At 40.5% G+C, this 19,779-nt stretch overlaps 2 protein-coding genes across 2 annotated transcripts; one reads left to right on the top strand and one right to left on the bottom strand.

The window, feature by feature from the left end:
- The first annotated feature begins 26 nt into the window (after positions 1-26).
- LOC146652377 (rho-related GTP-binding protein RhoB) lies at positions 27-2,828 on the top strand. Its single transcript, XM_085382447.1, has one exon. The coding sequence runs from the start codon at positions 274-276 to the stop codon at positions 862-864; it is 591 nt and encodes a 196-aa protein (XP_085238573.1). The 5' UTR covers positions 27-273; the 3' UTR covers positions 865-2,828.
- A 1,748-nt stretch (positions 2,829-4,576) lies between these two features.
- LOC146652376 (apolipoprotein B-100-like) lies at positions 4,577-19,289 on the bottom strand. Its single transcript, XM_085382434.1, has 26 exons — positions 19,070-19,289; positions 18,425-18,469; positions 18,024-18,136; positions 17,774-17,919; positions 17,491-17,638; positions 16,936-17,088; positions 16,535-16,659; positions 16,348-16,433; positions 15,764-16,214; positions 15,532-15,646; positions 15,211-15,357; positions 14,877-15,088; positions 14,543-14,762; positions 14,215-14,388; positions 13,906-14,109; positions 13,643-13,810; positions 13,249-13,451; positions 12,877-13,047; positions 12,447-12,568; positions 12,124-12,325; positions 11,851-12,023; positions 11,588-11,763; positions 11,381-11,496; positions 10,880-11,253; positions 6,072-10,768; positions 4,577-5,958 (listed from the first exon to the last, which is right to left on the bottom strand). Exons 1-26 carry the CDS (start codon positions 19,125-19,127, stop codon positions 4,840-4,842), a joined length of 9,918 nt encoding a protein of 3,305 aa, XP_085238560.1. The 5' UTR covers positions 19,128-19,289; the 3' UTR covers positions 4,577-4,839.
- Between the last annotated feature and the right edge of the window lie 490 nt (positions 19,290-19,779).

Here is a 19,779-nt window from a genome sequence, read left to right as displayed (position 1 = left end):
GACCCAATCACCTTTTCCTTTACAGACGGTGATCTCACCTCCCCATTTCCGATTGGATTGCTATATTTAGGAAAACGCCTTACGCTTTATAAAGAGATTGCTGTAGTTTGTGGCAAAAGGCTCCGGAGTTAGTGGAAAGGACTGACTTGAGGGACGAGTTTGACCAGTATCTGCTTAGAGTTTAAAAGCTACTGGACTTGACACGACTAAATATTTACAACTGCCGACTTTGGACTGAGCAGCGTTTGAGAGCGAGAACTGGGAGAGGCAGCAATGGCAGACATACGAAAGAAACTTGTCGTGGTGGGCGACGGTGCATGTGGGAAAACATGTCTACTGATAGTATTCAGCAAAGACGAGTTTCCAGAAGTGTATGTCCCGACTGTGTTTGAGACGTACGTGGCGGACATAGAAGTGGATAACAAGCAAGTCCAGCTGGCTTTGTGGGACACAGCCGGACAAGAGGACTACGACCGGCTGCGGCCGCTCTCCTATCCGGACACCGACGTCATTCTGATGTGCTTCTCGGTGGACAGCCCGGACTCGTTGGAAAACATCCCTGAAAAGTGGGTCCCTGAAGTGAAACACTTTTGCCCGAACGTACCCATCATATTAGTGGCCAACAAGAGGGATCTCCGCAACGACGAGAACGTGAAGAATGAACTGTCTCGGTTGAAGCTGGAGCCAGTGAAAACAGAGGATGGCCGGGCCATGGCCACGCGCATTGGCGCATATGACTATTTGGAGTGCTCAGCTAAAACCAAGGAGGGGATCTGGGAAGTATTTGAAACGGCAACACGGGCAGCTTTACAGAAACGACAAACAACCACAGGTGGCTGTTTCAAATGCTGTGTTTTAATGTGAACTGACTCTGGCTTGGGCGGGGGGCTACTGGGACGCGCAAGAACAGACGTTTCCTGCGTTGGGGTCTGTGTCTGGGCATGTGAGGGCAGTGACCATTGTTCGGACACTCCCTCGAAGTCGGATGCCTTTGCTTGAACCAAAACCGATGACTGCAAACGGAGCTGATTGGAACACACACGAATATCTGATGGCGGGTGTAATGTGGGGGGGAAATACACTGGTTATGGCATGTTGGCATGTTCTTTTTGGGGTCACATGATCCCAGTCTGACTGGAAAAAAAAAATCACAAAGCGTTTGATTTCAGTGGGCGACTTTTCAATCCCCTTCTGCATCTTCTCGTGTAGACGAGAAGGCCTGCTGGAGAGTCGAGATGACTCTGCTCTCTTTTTTTGTGTTTTAAAGTTTGCATAGGCCACAAGCCTTATTGCCAAGGTTATACTGTGTAACAAGTAAAGCAAAAAGAACAAATGCACTGTAATTTTTAATATGAGGTAATTGAAGTTTGATCTTGCACAAGACCAGGATGCTACAGCAACTCATAGAAAGAAAGCTTGTTAAAACTACAAGTATTGCCAACTTGTTGTTGTTGGGGTTTTTTTTGGGGGGGGGGGTTGTGATATTTTAGGGCACTTTTGCAAAGACATTTCATAGATAAAGGTTGTAATTGGTTATTTATGTTTTTAGAGTTTGTTAGTTTGGAGCACAGCTAAAAATAACGTATAATTTTGATTCCACAGTATTAAATGTCTTTTTCCCTTTCAAATTATGCAGCAGGTTAGATTTGATTCAAGGTTGACAAGACTACACCTGGACCAGTCTTGAAAAGGGCTAACCACAATGTCCTGTAGTTTTGCAGGTTTTCAGACAGAAACTCTGTCAGTATTAAGTGGGAGTCATGTTTTACAACTTTAGTTTTTTATGTTGCTAAGCATGCTTTTACACAAGTTTTAACTCATTTTGGCTAATTTATACAAACACATTGTCTTCTGTACAGCACATCTGAACAGCATCTTTTGAAGCACATACAGTATATAGTCCCATTTCCATCCAGCTGTCTCTGTTCTATCAAACACATGGGGGGGGAACGGCTTGAAGTTTTCTGTTTGGGCACAGCTTCATTTAGAGTGGCACGGAGGATATTTCCCAGACACAATTAAGCACTTGAGACGGTGTGGCATGTGATGGTCTTGCTCGGTGAAGGGCGTTTTCTCAAAGTGTCATGAAACTGCTGTTTATGACCCAACAGCACACGCTCATGTGGGATTAAGCCATCTGATGGCAACACTTTATTGGAAGTGTTTCATGCAATTCTATTAGTAGAACACTTATGTAATAGTGACACACACTTAAACTAAAGGGCTTCCCTTTGATTATTAAAACATGAGAAAACGGTAAATGTGAAGTACTAATGATTATAGAGCTGTTAAACTGAATTAAATACAATTGAGAAAGAGAAAGTTTTTTTTTTCTTTTTTCCCTTTTTCTTAAAATCTCAATGTCTTCCATTATGACAGTGAATGTACCTTAAATTTATGTTGTCAAAAAATGTTACTGAAAGCTAAAATCAGTGTATTTTGAGCTGACTTTTTTTTTTTTTCATTCTTGTGAAAAGGATTCAGATTTTCTTTTTTTCTTTCAGTGTCAACATAAGTGTTGTGTAACTGTCCTCTTGCTTGATAGTGGGAGTGTTTGTTCATATGACTGTGAACATCAGTTACAGAGACTGTTGTTAAGGGTGAAACTCTTACTGTTCATGTTTTGCTCTTTTTACTTGTTATTGGAAACAAAAAAAGATGGATTTTTTTTGCTTTAAACACTTACTTTGTGTTTTACTAAGAAACTGCGCTGCAGGCACATCTGTGTTTAAAAATACTTTCCAGCCGAAGTTACAGTGGCATTTAAAAGTCACATTCCTCCTGTCTGCTGTCTGTTGCTGTCTTTTTTTTTTTTTTTCTTTTTTTTTTTGCTGACATACAGCACAGGAATGCATTGTGCTGGACTGGTTAATTTCCCACACCGGCCCCCCTCATGTGCCTCTGATTTGCAATGATTTTAGGTTAGTATTTGTGATAAGATGGTACAGTTTGCGTCTCCTCATACAAAAGGAAATTGTGGAATATGCCAAACATATCTCTTTGTAAGAGTTTATTTGATGCCATTGGTGTAATTACACAATGCTTTCTGTGGAAGAATGGTACAATTAAAAGAGGGGGAAAAAAAACAGAATGTAAGGGAACAAGTGGTACTGTTCTGGGAAAGTCAATAAAAAAAAAATCAATGTGTTTCACTAACTGCACTTTTTTCCACTCTTGTCGCATTTTCCTGACACACAGCTTTCTTTCCTTTTATCGTACAAAGAAACATTACGTATACTGATAAAATAGTTGGAACCTGCTGGTAAATTTAGAAAATTCACTCTATTAGTATTTCTTTCTTTATTTGCTTTAATCAGGATCCACTGAACCATCACTTTGATTCAGGCCTTTGAAACAAGAGTAAATCTAATGTACTTGTGTATTTGCAGTTAACTTTTGTATGTTTTGCTGAAAGAAATTTATGCTAGTTCAAAATACCTGCTCTTCAACAAGTGACAACATTAAATAACACTTATACGAAAATGAATAATTCTACCCCACTATACAGATTTATGACCTAAATGCCCAAAATGAACAGTACTGGTAATTGTAAAAATCCTTTTTTGTTAATATTACAATATGTTAAAAATAAATATTTTAACTGCTAAAATATAATTATTGTTGTTAGCCATGAATTTCCACTTTTACCATTTTACAGAAAAGCTGAAAAAATATTTAAAGCACATTATTATTATTTTTACTACAGTTATTTACAAACATTCCTGAATAGAAAAATCAATTTTAGTGTTTGAATGTTATGTTTGGTTCATATTTGAGATCTCAGAGAAGTCCAGTGTACTTGTTCATATTTGGGTAAGAAAACATTGGATTCAGTTTTTCATTTGCCTAATAAATAATAAATAACAGCATCATTTGTTTTAGTTATAAATATATTTTTGATAGATTTAAAAAATATTTGCATTTTCTTGTTTTTATGACAGACAGTCTGATAAATTTGTCGTCGTTCCCATTATTATGAATATGTTTACTTTTAAGAGTCTCATAGTTTACTCGTTCTCATATTATTTGCAAACCCTTTAAAGATTTAAGTTTGTTTATACTTCTAATGACTTATTTATCACGTTATACGAGTCAATAAGCTGTATACTTATTTCACCACTTCTCATGATGACACATAGCCTGTAGCTGTCCCCAGACAAAATAATCCTATTATTCCAAAGGGGCAGTACATTTTGAGACTTGACTTCTAACTATTGTTATAACCCTGGTCAAAATGACTCTGTTTCTATATTGTGATTGTTTTATTATAAGAAATGTGTGTGTGTGTGTGTGTGTGTGTGTGTGTGTGTGTGTGTGTGTGTGTGTGTGTGTGTGTGTGTGTGTGTGTGTGTGTGTGTGTGTGTGTGTGTGTGTATATCACAGAAACTATTTGTGTCCGATCTAAAATTAGACCAGAGGATAAAAATTACTAGCAAGGGTGTATTGCTGTGATCTTTAGGGAGTAAGCTTTTTATTGTTTTAAATCTGTACAGGAAAACATAAAACTACATGAAGAAATATTTATAGTCCATTAGCTTCCAATCTTTTTAACCAGTCAAGGTAAACTTTATGTAAAGAATGCACAGACATGAATGCAGTACAAACTGTATTTATTGATACCCAGACAGGGCTTTTGTTTTAAATAGTACAAGACACAAAGGGAGCACTGGGCGTCTGTTGTGAAATAATAAACAAAGGAACAAACATTATACAGGCATAATTTTTATTGCTCAGTTTGGTTTGCTGTTATGAAAATAGATTCACTATTACACCGTTGGTTACAAAACACAGAAAGTCAATACAGACACTATATCCTATATCATTGTTAGCTATGGTTGCTTAGTTGAATTTGGCAACAAATGGCAAAGGGATGTCAACCTCTACTTTTTGGTCACTTACTCTAACATATTTTTCAACATTTTTGCTTTTTTCCTTCAGGGATGTAATGGCATTGTTGTGCAGAGTATTAATGCCTTTCACCATTGAATTAATCCAGGACTGGATGTCAGCTGTGAGTTGTTTACTAGATATGTCAGCCAAAATATTTTGGAGTTTAGCAGTCACAGCTTTTAGATATTCCATTACAACTCTGCAGACCTCTTCAACCGGCTTGATAACGCCAGCCATAACAGGAGAGTTCATGGCATCGTTGTATGCAGTACTCACAAAGTCAGAAAGTGTCTCCAGATTCTGGGATTTCAGAGTTTGGAGAAGCTTCTCACTCTGTTGGATGGTAAACTGCATGATTGCTGATAATTTCTTTACAATGTCCTCCAGCCGGATATCTCTAAATTTTCTCACAGTAACAACCACTTGGTCCTGGATTTTCTTTAAAGCTACCAACATATCGTCAAGAATTTCCTTTCCACTGACGATGCGATTAGAACCTGGGAAGGTGAATTCAGTGGCTTGGAAATAATCAAGTGCCGTTGCAAACATGGAAGAAAGGTACTCTGGAATCTTATGGATTGCTTCTTCAGATACATCAGCAACAAAAGCAGTACATTTCTGATAGACCTCAAGCCCAGACAGCTTCTCTTTATAGCCAGGAATCTGGAACCTAGTCGCTCTCAGAAATTTAACAACAGCATCAAGGAACTTTTCAACTTTCTTCTGGTAGTTTTCGAGGATTAAAACAGTATTATCTGTGACAGTGGTCACAATCTTGCAAGATTTTACTGATTCAAGACTGTTAATAGCCCTCTTGAACATCACATTACCCTGCTTTTTAGCCTGTGCAAAGGAACCTTCGAGTCTTCTAACTTGTTTGTTGACCGCCTTGTATGTTATGACAGCAGATTCAGACACTATTTCCATGACCGCAGGCACCTGTTTCTTCGCTCCGAGCATCATCTCGTATGGTATTTCCATATTCCAGGTTGTTTGAAGGTTCAGCTTCTCAGAGTTGATCACAGACATCTTCAGACCCAAGATATCAATGTCTGTGGATGGCTCAGACTAAACAGGACACATAAAAACCAATAAGTTAATTATTTAAATAATACATCATTTAGGTTGGAAAAAAATCAGCTTTTATTAGAAAGTGCATCGATAGTAGACTATCATCTTACCGGGTAACGACCATAGAGTCTTGCTTTCACTTGTGCCGGTCGCTTAGCCTGCATCTGAACTGCAATGAGTCCTGCAGATGGATTGGAAACTGAGACAATAAGGCCTTCTTCTGGATTTCCAGTAATCTCCTCATAGATTTCCATGGTCAGGTCAAGAATGTTGACCTTTGCTGTGTTTGTGATGGCGATAGCTACATTTTCAGTAGTTAAGAAGATGGTGCTGTCATGATGTCCCTCTAGCATTGAATGTTTCACATTGAGGAGAGAGGCCATTTTAAATCCACCCATCACGTTCACATTGGTGTTGCCCTCAATCATTCCATTCAGGATCTCAAATTCAGATGTTGAAGAAGCATCTAGTTTGATGGCGATGCTGTCCTGCTTTAGGATGCTTGCGTTAGTCTTGAGAGTGATCATTGGTGTCTTCATGGAGATCTCATAGGTCATATCACCCATAACTGGGATCTTGATGCTCTGAATTTTGGGCAGGGTGATTTTTGGAAGAGTTACCTTGCGCAGGGCAGAGGGCACACGCAGAGTGGGCATTGTGATGAGGGTGAAGTCAGGCAGGGGAATTGTGAATGTTGATGTCTCAATGTTCATCATGGGAACCTTATAGGCAGGGACAGTAATAGTTTTAGGCAACTCAGTGCTATATTTTTCATACTCTTCCTTTGCTTTGTCATATGATGTAGCGAGTATGGCAGCAGCCTTATCCTTGCCATTCATCATTTTCTTGTGCAGTGTCTTGAAATTGGTGTTAAACGCATTGATGACTGGATCCATATTGATGTTAATGGCGATCAACTCATGGTTCTTAGTGTACTTCAGCCTGGAGCTCATATCAAATGTTTGCTCTGTTGTGATTAGTAGATTGCCCAGACCAGTGTCTTCCCACAGTGAGTAGTCCTCCACTTTTGGTGTCTTCATGTCAACAAATGGCAAGGTAATTTCAGGAATGGTGATAGGCTGCTTCAATACATCAAGATTGGCATCTCCTTTGATTTGGGAATACAGGTTAATTTCTGTTTCTCTGTTGTCCACAGCAAAGTAATGGGAGTATTTGTACTGGTTGAATCTAGCCAGACCTGTCCAACTAGCCTGCTGCACTTCGGTGTTCACGGTGAAAGCAATGTCATTCTGGAGATCTATCTTTCCAGACAGCTTTAATGGAAGGGCAATTTTGGTATTTGCTGTGTTCTTGGTATCAAGCTTAAGCTCATTAGGTGTGACCAGAGCAAGGGCTGAGTTTGAGAGAGTTCCTTCAACCTGACCAACCAGCTGTGCACTGTGAGAGGCAGAGAAATCAATTTTCATGTCTTCAACCTTTGCCTCGAACTTGAGTTCTGCAACGCTGTTTTTAATGAAAGGTGTTTCAGTCTCAGCCTTGGCATCAACAACTACGTGGCTGAAAATGCATATTTCAGCACCAACATTCTGATTCGTTTTCACAAAGTTGCTGTCTGTTGTTCCAGTGAAACTCACTTTGGCTTTATGGAAATCCATGACCACTGACAAGTCGCTCTTGTGGCGTGCCTCATCTGAGAAGTCCCGAATTGCATATTTTTCTCTGGCCACATTGTTAAAGGTCAGTTGGATGGAGCCATCTTTAAGCAGGAAAACTACATTTTCTTTAATCTCCATTTCACTAAAGATGTTAAGGGCAGGCATGTTGATGCCATGTACGTACGTAGTGACTACGGTGGTTGAAATTCCATTTTCCATGTTGAAGACTGCATTGTTAACAAGGGTTGCAGAGTAGAGCTCAGTTTTTGCTGCTGCAATAGTATCAGCAGAAGCTTCAGCTGTCAGACCATAGAAGGTCATTTGACCCTTGTGGTCAAGTTCAAAAGACGACTGATCAACCTTGATGAGCTCAGAGATGGACACATGACTCATCTTGGGCACAGATAAATGTGCACTGGCTTCCACAGTGAAGTCAAGGATTCGCAAAGTAGATGTAGTCTTTGAGATGAGGTTCATTTTGAACTCTGGTGTATCAGAAATTGTTGTGGTGTTCTCCAGGTCAGCAGTGGTTGTGAGTTTATAATGAGGTGAAATAACTCTGAACTCTCCATAAAGTTTTCCAAAACAGGGGATCTTGCTCATTTCTGCCACTTTCTCTTTCAGCTCCATGGTGAGGGTGTCATAATCAAAGGACCTTACTTTCTGGATCATTCTGATGAAATAGTCACTCATGTCATCAATTAGCTGTTTGAAGTCAAAGGCATATAGCTCATTCAACAGCTCCTGAACAGGTACCATTATGTTTTTCATCACAGGCTGAATGTCAATTGACCTGAGAGCATCAAATGCACGCTGAATCTTTTCTCTGACCTGATACTGCTTCATCATTTTAACAATCTCATCCATGAAGGCTCCAATCGTTTTTTCAACTTCAAAGCTGGAGAGAATCTCTTCAATTTTGGTATAAATCACTTGGAACTTGTTTTCAATGTCATGTTTCTTCATCCAAACCATTATGGTGTCTTTGATAGATTTCAGTATGTTCATAACTTTTTCAGTTGGGAGCTTGGGTGTCAGGTTGGTGATGTAGTTTTCCATTGAGCTGATGAATTTTCTCAGGTCTTGGACAAACAGGTTGAAGTCAAAGTTGTTAATGGCCTCCTTTAGTTCTGCCACCTTGAGCTGGAACTTGGCACTGATCTCATACCTGTTGTTGATGTCTTTTAGCATCTCAATGCTGTTGTCCATCAGTACCACCACTGTGCTCTTCATCTTTTCAATGAATGCAGGCAGATGCTCAATAAATGGGATCTGGAGAGAGTGACTGTCACTGCTCTTGTCATATTTCACAAATCCAGAGATGGCATAATTTTGACTGGACTCACTGAAGAGGAGAGTGGAGACTGCTCCTGCCATTTCAACACCCATTCTTTCTGCATTGTTGTAGGCACTCATTTCCTGTTCAAAGGCGTGCTCATTTACTTTAGATGTCACCTTCAGTGCGACACTTTGCTCTTGGAGGTTCAGCATGCTGCTGAACTTGTTGTCCATATTTGTTGTAATGGTTGGTCTGCCTTCTAGTTCATGTGTGGTTGAAGCTCTGTACTCAAATGACTGTGTGAAAAACATGGGTTGTGCTCTCAGGAGGAATTTGCTGTATAATTCGCCACTCTGCTTTCCATACAGATTCACTGCACCATTTGAATTGAAAATGGAATCAATGTTCAGGGTGAAGGGTGCAGCCACAGTTGCAACTTTGCTGTCCAGATGAAGAGATGGGGAGTTGAAGTTAGCCACATTGTTGAACTTCATGGTCAGGCCAGCAACCTCGATATCAGTGGTATGCGTCATTTGAGTTCCCAGGAGTTTACCGTTGGTGTTATACTTTGCAGACAGGACCATGTCAATAAACTTGATTTCATAGGTGTGTCTGAGCTCTTCCTCTGAGAAAGCTCCCATCACTGTTCCAGTCAGCTCCAGGTTGTAGGGCTCTGCCTTGAACTGGGCATCATTCACGAAGCTAACCTCCATTATCTTCAGGTCATTTTTCACAATAACTGAGGCAGCAGAACGGCCCATGTTGACTGTGATGTCATGCTTGTAAGAGTTGCTGCTGTCAAGCAAGTTGTCAGTCTTGGACTGCAGGGTAAAAGATCTCAGTGTAAGAGACAGTGCATTTGTGTTTTCAGTCCTCATCTCCTTGAAAGATCCAACCATGTTGTTAGAGAGAGTCAAGCCATCTTCATTCACTCTGAAGTTCACTCTGTTCCTGCTGTTAATATCAAAGAGGTTAGCCTCAAAGTTGCTGTTAAAGTAGACTTCTGTGGTTGCAATCTTGCCTCCAATGGTGAGCTCTGCTTTGTTTTCTTTAATGCCTCCTTTTGTTGTGAGAGACATGGTGGCACTTGAAGTGTCAACTGTACCATGGAAAATATTCTCAAATGTGAATGGACTGTGCTGGGCGGTTGTTGTACAGCTGGTGGTCAGGCCATTGGTGTTCAGGGAAAAGGCGGCCTTGTGAGAGGCGATGCTTGAAAAGATGTTCATGGAGGCCTCAGTGTTGACCTCCATGCCAGAGGGATTAAGGGAACCGGTAAGCAGTGAGTAGATACGGTTGCTTGTATCATCGGCTAGATTCTCTATTCTGAGACTGGCCTGTCCTCTAGAGGCAGCAAAATCTATCTGGCTCCGAAGCATCCTCTCGTCAGCCTGTGTCTCAGAGCTGGACTGGATGGTAAACTTGAGATCCTTGTACCTAAGGTTAATTTTGGTGTTGTGCACAATGGGGTCGCTGTTCACTTTAGTGTTAGAGTCAAACAGAAGCTCTTCCTCTGCATATGATGCCTTCATCTTGTTTTCAAGCTTCAGGTCTTCAGACTTCACATTCAGTGAACTCTGCATTATTGCTTCTTTCTTCGCTGGGTCGACCGAGAAGGTGTAGAGATAGGTGGTGGAAGCGGTCATGGGTCCAACAGTGACACTTCCATTTGTGTTAACATTTCCAAAAAACTTTTTAGAGTCAAGGGTCATCTGGGTAGTAATAGTCAGGGAGGTGTCCAGACCCACAGGGGCAACAGCATGCACGTTGTAGCGGCCAGTTGACATCAAACTGTCTGTGACTGCAATGGTTTCCTGAACATTAAAACCTGTGGTGATCAGCATGTGTTTCAGGGAACCATCAAGAGTGAATTCCATAGTTTCCACTTCTGTGTCAGTGATTTTGGTTGCTCCTTTAGAACAGACAAATAAAAAAAATTAACAATTCGTCTCAGCGTCTATGTTTTTTCTGCACTGTTCAATAACAAATGTATAGTTTATAAGAATAAAGAATAAAGAATTACCCTCAGCTGAAAATGAGAGGAATTTGATTGGACTGTCAGCCACAATGTTGAATTTGGCCACATAGTTAGGAGACTCTGCAGTGTTGTTACCAGCAGACGCTGTTGCCTCCCACTTATAATAGTTGGTGTCGACCTTGGCAGCCATTTCCACCATGCCCATCAGAGGCAGGGTGAGATCATAGTCAGATGGGATGTTAAAAGTTGGGATTTGGATTCCTCGTGAGGCAAAATCTATGCCCAACTTCGGCATGGAAATGTGTGGAGTGGTGACCATTTGAGGTATCCTCAGCTCCTCAGATGATTTGCCCCCAAAAGGAACTGGGATGGTGATAGTCAGACGGTCCTGGTTGAACTGGTATATCAGTGTGCTTTCACTGTTGAAATGGTGAGAGTAGGGAACTTGTTAAAATGTTGTATTTATTCAGTATAAGGTTTGAAAGGTTTTTTTTTTATTATAATAACAATTGTGAAGATACTAGTTAATGTTTTTGCTTCACTTACAGGTTCATGAACAGGTTTTCAGGCACAGATGGCATTTCCATCATAGCTAAGCTGTTCCTCAGTCTCGCCATATAGGGACAATCAGCTGAGACTTTGTCCATCCAGATATTGCTGGCCTGATTAAAACACATCATATTTCTTATGATTCAGTCTGGACAGACTAAAAACTACGAAATAAACATTCAGTTAGTATAAAATTCTTTTTACCTCAATTCCTTTGTTGAGGATGTGTCGTAGTTTCATATCAGTCTCGATAACCCGCTGGTCCATAACATCCTCTGCAGTCTTCCTCAGCCAGGCCTGGACGACCTTAGTGTAATGCACTGGGACTTTTGTTTCAGCATTCATGTTGGACATCAGCTGAACCTCAGCCTGCTCTTCGCCTGTGACAGTAAAAAGACAGTGTTTTAAACTGTGCCTGACATGACCATTCTTTGAGCTCCATTGCCACTCTTCTTGAGCAAAATTACCATATTTGAAGGTGACTGCCTGAATGGAGGAGATCTCTGGGAGCTTGACATCACTTCTGATCTCCATGGTGAGTCCGTCGGCTTTGCTCATGGTAGCAGTGACTGTGGCATCTGTCCTGAGTGAGGGGACTAACAGCTGAAGCTGCAGCATGCCATCAGTCATAGCCTGAAGCCTATAATTAATAATAAAAAAAGCAGTTAATTTCAGAGGTCAGTGGAATTATAGTAAAGTAACGGAACAGTTTAGGAAAATATTTTGCTGGGTTTACTCACTTGGCACGGCCAGTCAGAGTGAGTTGAGGCACGTTCTTGTTGGAGATCTCGAGGGTAATAGATTTGCCTCCGGCATTGCTATCTGTCATGCCGAGCTTGACGCCCGCCTCAACATCAAAGTCAGGTATGTTGATCTGAGTGCTGAAGACATTTCTGTTCCTGTTGTATGTCATGGTGACTGTAGCCTCAGTAGGCTGAGCACCTGACGTCACAGAGTCAGAAAAAGGTTAATCACTTATCTGTATAACTCAAAAAAAGAAAAAGAAAAGAAAGAGGCAGCACATGTAATAAAATTCTTGATTAAAAAAAAGCAATATTCATACCTTCGGCTCTCAGGGTCATCTTCACAGAATTAACCTTGTGGCGTCCGTCCTTTTCTTCGCCATAGGTGATACTGGCTGTGTACTCAGAGACCTCTTTAGTAGGCTCAATGTCCAGAGCAAACCTTGGGTAAAAATAAAGTCTTTAGTACATTTTTATTTCTTCTAATGCAATTTGGTACTGTGCAGCAATAAAATCTATAATCTCATGTGCATATATCCAGCTAAAACCACCATCTGAGATGAGCTAAAATCTTTTCATCTTGACCTATTCTTATCTGTATTTAACCATCTTCTTTTCAACTGTACCACAATATACTAAACAATATTTAGCATTAAATGGAAATATGTTACATGATCATATTTAAGGCATTTCCATTTCTTATTTAACAAAGAAACAAAGCAAAACCTGACTTTTTAAAGGACATCTTACTCAGTCTCTCCGTTCAGAGGGAAGTAAGGAGCAGCCGTTTTGCCAGGAGCGTCACCATGAAGTGTTTTTGTGCAGTATTTGACTCCAGAGAAGAGAGGGCTGCAGCTGGAGTCGGCTAGTCTGTGTGGGATCACTGTAGCGTGTCCAGCACCCACAATCATAACTTTGTTGCTATTTCAAACAAAGAACAGCAAAATTACTTTACAACTTCTAACAACATTATTAAAAACACAGAATATATGAAATGCAATATGCTCCCTGTTGGTAGTGTTCTTTATAATTAATATTTATATGATATTGATTGAATAATCAATATCAATTAATACCATTTACTTGTATTACACAAAGTAAGTTATCAGATTTTTTTTTTACCTGATTCTTAAGAATTTCATGGTGCCCTGTGGAGCAGGGATGGAAAGTTTGACCTGGTTTTGCTCCATGGTGATCTTGGCATTGAAAGAGCTCTCATGGTACATGTTGGTGTGCATCTCAACTGAAGAGACAACAAATTCAGGCACATGGATTCCCATCTGAGTCATGAACTCAATTCCAATTGCGGGCATGAACACCAGCTCCTGGAAACAAAGGGGATCACAGAAAAATTGAAGTGTGTGGGGAAAAAATGACCAACAGTCAGGATTAATATGACTGAGAATTCTACGTACATGTCACAGAAACAAACAATTAAAACAGCAACATTGTAATAACAATTGCTGTTTTAGTATGGTGCTAAACACAGGTTAAATACAGTAGATGGAAACCTTACCATGTTTGGAGTCATGCGAAGACCTCCTTTTGCACCAGGAGCAAAGGTGCCAGACAGAGCAAATGTCAGAGGCAAGCCAGATGCTGTTGACATCATGAATTTGTTGTCCATGAAGATGTAATGGGCAAAAATCTCATTGCGAGTGCTTGAAATCAGGTTAGACATGACCTGACAGGGAGAAATACAGTTAACAAATAGAGTTTTTCAGCTGCAAATAAAAATAAATCTATATAGACACTATATTAATGACTGCAGAACACTACCTTTGTAGGTACTATCCTCATGAAAATGTCTGCATACATCATTGCATTTTCAGCAATAGACTTCAGTTCATTGCTCTTGATGTAGCCAAGCTCAGCTCCCATTAGCCTCAGGTAGGCCATGGCCTCTGGGGACTCTCGGTTCTGCAGGTCTTTTACCAGCTTGTTGAGGTTGCGGACAATTTCTGTTGCAAGGTTTTCAGGAGCCTTAAGAAAAAGGGACCAATATGTTAGATACGTTGGTGTGAGTGACAATGATACGTTCATTAAGAATAAGAGTGTTTAACAGAAACAGTTATGCGAGTGATATACCTTTTGCCCCTCTATTTTCAGTGGAGCAACCCATTTCTCCAGAACTTCCTTGATCTTTGGTGACATCTGTTCTTCAGCCCAGTACAGAGCCTTGGACACTGTGTCAGGGAAGAATCCATTCTTGCCAAACAGAGCCTCAATGGTTGGCTCAAAGCCTTTTCCTTCCATGCCAACCTGCCAAAAAGAATTTAATAATATGAATACAAAAATGAACCAGGAGTTGTTGGGGTTAGGTCCCATCAAATAAAATGAATCCCCATGAATAAAGTTCAGCGTTAAAGGTGTAAAAATGGCATAAATAATTGTGCGTGAGAAGCACTGTACATACCTCCCAAATATCCATGCTGTAACCAAAAGCATTCAGGGTAGTTTCCAGCAAGACTTCTCTTGGCAACGTGCTGCTGGGATCGAAAATGACATTGCCTTGAATTTTGGCCGCCATGCTCTCATGTGCCATTCCCAGCTCATAGTTGCGAGATTTTGTGGTGTAGTCGCTGTGTGTAGAAACTTCTGTGTCCTGCAGGGCATCCATTATTTTCTCCCCAAGCCTGGAGTGAAGATTAAAAGTAAAACTATTAGCTGAGTGTAAATAGATGGGTGCCCAAATCGGCGCTATATTAGTATAGAACAACACATTAAGCTGAAAAATGCTTCATTCTTACTTTTTGGTCTCTGAATCAGTTGAGGAAATGATGTTGTAGATGTGGGAGGACACAAAAGCCCTGATCTGCTCGTTCTGCTCTTGGTTAAGCAGCTTCTTCACCACCTCAATGTCGCTGTCCTCGGGGTTTCTCATCAGTATCAGATAAGCTGCCAGACGTTTCTGCACAGCGCCCTTGGGATACTGGCTGACCCTCTGGAGGTTGGCACGAATCTGGACAGGAAAACAATTTGAAAAAACAGTGACTTAATGGTCTTTGTAGCTGCAGTTTGTCTCCACTATAAAACCGGGAAGCAAGGAGACTCCTCATGTAGAAGAGGAATGTGGTTAGTTACCTCATCTGTCACAGACATGCGCCTGAAAGCCTGGATGGCGGCCAGCTGCACGGACAAAGTGGTTGCGGGCTGTCTCATGCACTTGAGCAGGGTGGTCTTAATAGCAGGATCGGTGGCCTCCATTGCGTCTCCCATGTTGCCAACAACCTGGACAGAATATGAAAGCAAATCATAAATCATGCAATTAAATGTTCCCTTTAAAACTTTTCTATCTTTGTCCTCAGGAAATGTGGGATCATGTGTTTTTTCCCCTCTGTATTGTCTTGATATAATAAAGTTTCTTGAATGAAAATGTAGTCTTATTCACGTCTTGTTACCTACCCTTAAAGTCAGGAAAGTCAGGTCTTTGTCACCAGCGCAGTCTGCACCCAGAAGAGAAGCAATATAGTTGTAGACAGCTGTGATCTCTGGAGTGACTCCCTCAGATTTATACAGTCTAGAGGAAAAGACAGACATTAGGGATTATGTATTAATTTACAACAGGTACCACAATTCAGTGTTACTGCATCGAGGAGAGCGTCCTTCAGAATGTCATATATTTATGTTCACTTACTTCCTGGCTGCATTGCTCAAAGCATACATGATGGGTTTGCTCTGCTTGTACTGAGCCATTGCCAACAAGTCTTTCACCATCTGCTGTGAAGGGTTGGGCAGCAGCCCCAGGGCGTAGACAACAGCATCAACCTCAACAGCATCTTCATGAAAGGTCCTGAGAAGCTTGAGCATGGCGCTAGTGCATTCTGGTGTACCACACTGAGCCAGAGCTTGCCACGTCAGAGAGGGTGAAATGTCTGTCATCTCAACAATAGCCGAGTTCAGGGTGTCCCCCTTCAGGCCACGAAACTCTGACACCAGCTGGCGGAAAAGGCCGGCGCGCTTCTCGCCCTCGTTGGTCTCTGACAGAGAGTTCAGCTTCTGCATCGTGGCAGCGACAGCATCCATGGTTTGCACTGGGGATTTGTCGTCAACAACATCCATGGGCAAGTACCTGACATTGTCCTCATCTGTACAGAAATAAATCACAAGCAGTGGAAAATCTATTAGAATCTGGATGTTAGAGACACACGTAAAATATTTATATTGTTTTTTCCCCCCTATTTTTTACTAAATTTGTTTTCACACAACAGAAGCACTCACTGTGATCAAAGATTCTGTCATTGATCTTGGCAGTCGCTCTCAGAGTCACAGTCTGCTTCACCATAGCAGAAATTCCATATTGGTTTCTTTTTTCAGAAGAGAGAAATCCCCAAATGTGCGTTAGATTTCAAAGAGAATTCACAAAATTATTCATGAAAAATCTACAAAAAGTCAAAATAAAACTTACTCATGGGACAAGGGCAGGAAGATGTGTTTCTCTGTGCAGGTTCCACTGGTCATGTGTTTCTTCTGGTTGTCAAACCTGTAGTTACAGCTCTGAGTGCTCCTGATCAGCTTGGACAGGCCGTATTTCTGACAGGCAATAAATAAATAAATAAATAAAAATTAATGTTTTGTCAGAAGTTTGGAGAATGTAGAATGCTGGGAAATGTAGATGTACTTTGTGGCTTGACGTTGGAAGAAAAAAGGGATGGATGTTTGCTTTGTGGTTTTATACTATGGAAATATAGCTTGGGTTCATTTAATAATGCAATCAGACCATATTTTTTTCCTGATGATTGAGTGCTGATATTTTGACTCTTGGCCTGAGTTTGTGATGGCAGTGTCAGATTTTTGTTGAACTCTTACCATCCCAGAGACGAGAGCCAGGGGACTGGTGTCCTGTCTGCGGGCAGTGAACCAGTCACATCTGGACAGATCCCTGCTGACTGTCACATCAGTAGCAATGTCCTGTTTGTTGTTGACGGTGAAGTCGGTGGAGCACACTCCGTGCACGGTGGGCTGGAAATGATTAGGATGTTCAAAACAATTCAATATTCAAGCTGTAAGAACTGGACCTATGGACGTGCATTCCTTCCTTTAACTTATCTCTTAAATCAGGTAATCAATCATTCTTAAAGATTACCTCCATTATGAGAGCAGCGCATGTCAATAACAAGATAAAGTTATCTAGGACTTTGACCTGTTGCTGAAAATTGTCATTGTTGGAACATGCTGTTACAACAGTGTATTTATCTCCTTTGACTGGGCCAGCTTATCTGCACCTTGTGCAACTTATCTATGCATGACTAAACAACAAACTGAATCAGGCTCTACTTGGTGTTATTTAATTGCCAACTATGAAGCTATGAAAATTTTCCCAAAAAAGAAAAAATCAAGTAATAAACAAGTGAGGGGAGCTACCATTTCATTGTTCTTCTCCTCTTCCATCACAGGCACCATGAGAGCTGAGACAATTCCTCTCTTGATGTTGAGGATGTTGACGGGCTCATTGTCCTCAGGGTACAGCCTGACATCTGTCTGTCCTTCAACTGTGATCTTTAGAGTGTTTCTGTTGACGTGGACAGATCATCATTTACAGCCTGCCATTCAGGTCACTCTTTGATTTCCTCAGTTACCCTGGATCCTAATTTCTGAGAGCAATTAACAAAATACATAAATCTTTCCTACAAACAAGATGACTCACTTCTCCATGGCAGCTTTGAAAGCCTCAGCTCCAGCAGCAGGACGATACAGTGGATTCCCCTCATCGTCAACGCCAACAACCTCGCTCAGAGAGCAGTCTGTTGTGCGGAGGATGAAGCTACAGGTCTGGGGCACATCAACCTCAACCTGTGCAGCAGAATAAACAGTTTGTTTGGACTTCTTGTTTTACATTCAGGGTCATGAGATTGCTGTTATTTTTCCTCAGCAATGATCTAAGCTCGAAGACTTACTGTGCAGGAGACTTTGGGGCCGCTTTTATTGTCTGTAGCTCCATTCACAGTGTTAAAGGTCTCAGCTTCGTAGTCATACACAAATCTTCTGAAGTGCCTGTATCTTTTGGCCACTGAAAAGTATTTAAAGCATTTACAGCAATAGTTAGAACAACAACAGCCAGTTTATCAAATGCTAAACTAAAATAAAAACTTCAAGGCTAGCTCCACTCAAACCAAAGTTTTACATCCAGGACTTATGGAACTGAAGCCAAATATTTAATGCGTAGTTCTCTATATACGTTCTAGGTATAATGGAAATTAAATATTTCAAGCTTCCCATTTTGATTTTCCCGTTTTATAATATTAAATTACACATTGTAAAATATTTACTTTTAAACAATGACAACAAAGACACTCACAAAAGCAGGCTGGAGATGGTTCCTCAACACTTCCAACATCTTGCTCTGAAAAACAAAAAAACCCCAAACAAACGCACAAGCTGCCATTACAGTGCAACAACACAATTGCAAATGATTGAATACAGTAATTATGCCACATTTGGCCACTCTCTTATTCCAAGCGTGAGTCTCTGCGCATTTGATTTGGCAGATTTTATGCCAAATACGCTGTCTTATGTAAGCGCTAAGGAATTTGAGTCTCCAACCCGAGGGGAAACCGGGGATTTTTGTTTGGTGAATGTTTAAGCTACATGTTAAATACAGTAATAAATACTACTAATAAAAAAACATAGTAATTTTATTTGTCAGTGCCTTGCAAAACACTTAACACAAACTAACAATATTTACTGTAAATTTTTACATGTCGAAGTCTAATTAAATAGCTACACATTTGTTTTGCTCTATTTTAAAAACGTAAGAGACATAAACAGTATCAAATATCATCGTCTCAAATTTGTAAAATATGTGTTCCATTTCAGAGCCAACTTTTCACAAAGCTAAAAAAAAGCATTCGTTACATATTTTTAAACAAACAGATTTAATTCACATACAGGTCTAAGTTTTAAAAATCCACTGCCTTTAAATGGAAAAAAATATTGTACTCACGGGCTAGTGTGCATGTGCCCAGAAACAGCACAAGGCAGAGCTTGTAACCCAACATCATGGGTTGAGCTCCTGGAAGCCTTAAGGTAAGAAGAGTCCCCCTCTTTCTCTGAAGACTAATTCTTGTGCTTTCGCCTTTTGGCTTTTATAGCTTTCAAGACGTACTGTATGTGATTGCAGGGACTTGCAAATGTGTTGCCCTGGTTCCAAAGTCTGAGCAGTCCTTGTGGCAGGTCAAAGGTAAAAAGACTGTCTGTCAGCACTGGGTGGGGGTGGCCAGTGATTATTCTAAATGACTGTTGTTTTATTATTTCTGGTTTGAGATCATCCTGAGGTCATTAATATAGAATGCTAATGCTAATGCTTATTGTTAAAAAAACAAAAAACACCCCCCCCCCCTCCCCCTGACAATTTGTATCTAGCAGATAATTTATTATTTAGTGCTGTACTACTTTATGTGTTAGTAAGTAATATAGTGCAGTACAACATAGATTTTGTGGTACTAGGATAATACTAATGTTTATGTGTTATCATATATCATTCTATTTTATTACAACATTAATATACTCTTGCTAGCTAACATTTTTAATAACCATCATCAGTGTTGTGTAAGTACTAATCCTCATGGATCAATAACTTTGTTTGTATGTTGCATTCAAAGCTCAGGTCACAAAAACATTTGGTAGTATCAGGATTTTATTGACTTTCATTTC

The sequence above is a fragment of the Rhamphochromis longiceps genome, linkage group LG15 (assembly GCF_057381845.1).
Source record: "Rhamphochromis longiceps isolate RC_006_pf linkage group LG15, R_longiceps_female_GT1.1, whole genome shotgun sequence".
In the NCBI taxonomy this organism is placed as follows: Eukaryota; Metazoa; Chordata; class Actinopteri; order Cichliformes; family Cichlidae; genus Rhamphochromis; species Rhamphochromis longiceps.
This window is presented reverse-complemented; position numbering and strand designations above follow the sequence as displayed.

Excerpts from the sequence above, each read along its gene's own strand:
- LOC146652377 (XM_085382447.1), top strand. The coding sequence starts at position 274 with ATGGCAGACATACGAAAGAAACTTGTCGTGGTGGGCGACGGTGCATGT.
- LOC146652376 (XM_085382434.1), bottom strand. The coding sequence starts at position 19,127 with ATGATGTTGGGTTACAAGCTCTGCCTTGTGCTGTTTCTGGGCACATGC. Across the intron at positions 13,452-13,642 it reads TTCGCATGACTCCAAACATG|GAGCTGGTGTTCATGCCCGC; the intron begins GTAAGGTTTCCA and ends CTTTGTTTCCAG. Across the intron at positions 12,024-12,123 it reads ACTCTGACTGGCCGTGCCAA|GCTTCAGGCTATGACTGATG; the intron begins GTGAGTAAACCC and ends TATTAATTATAG.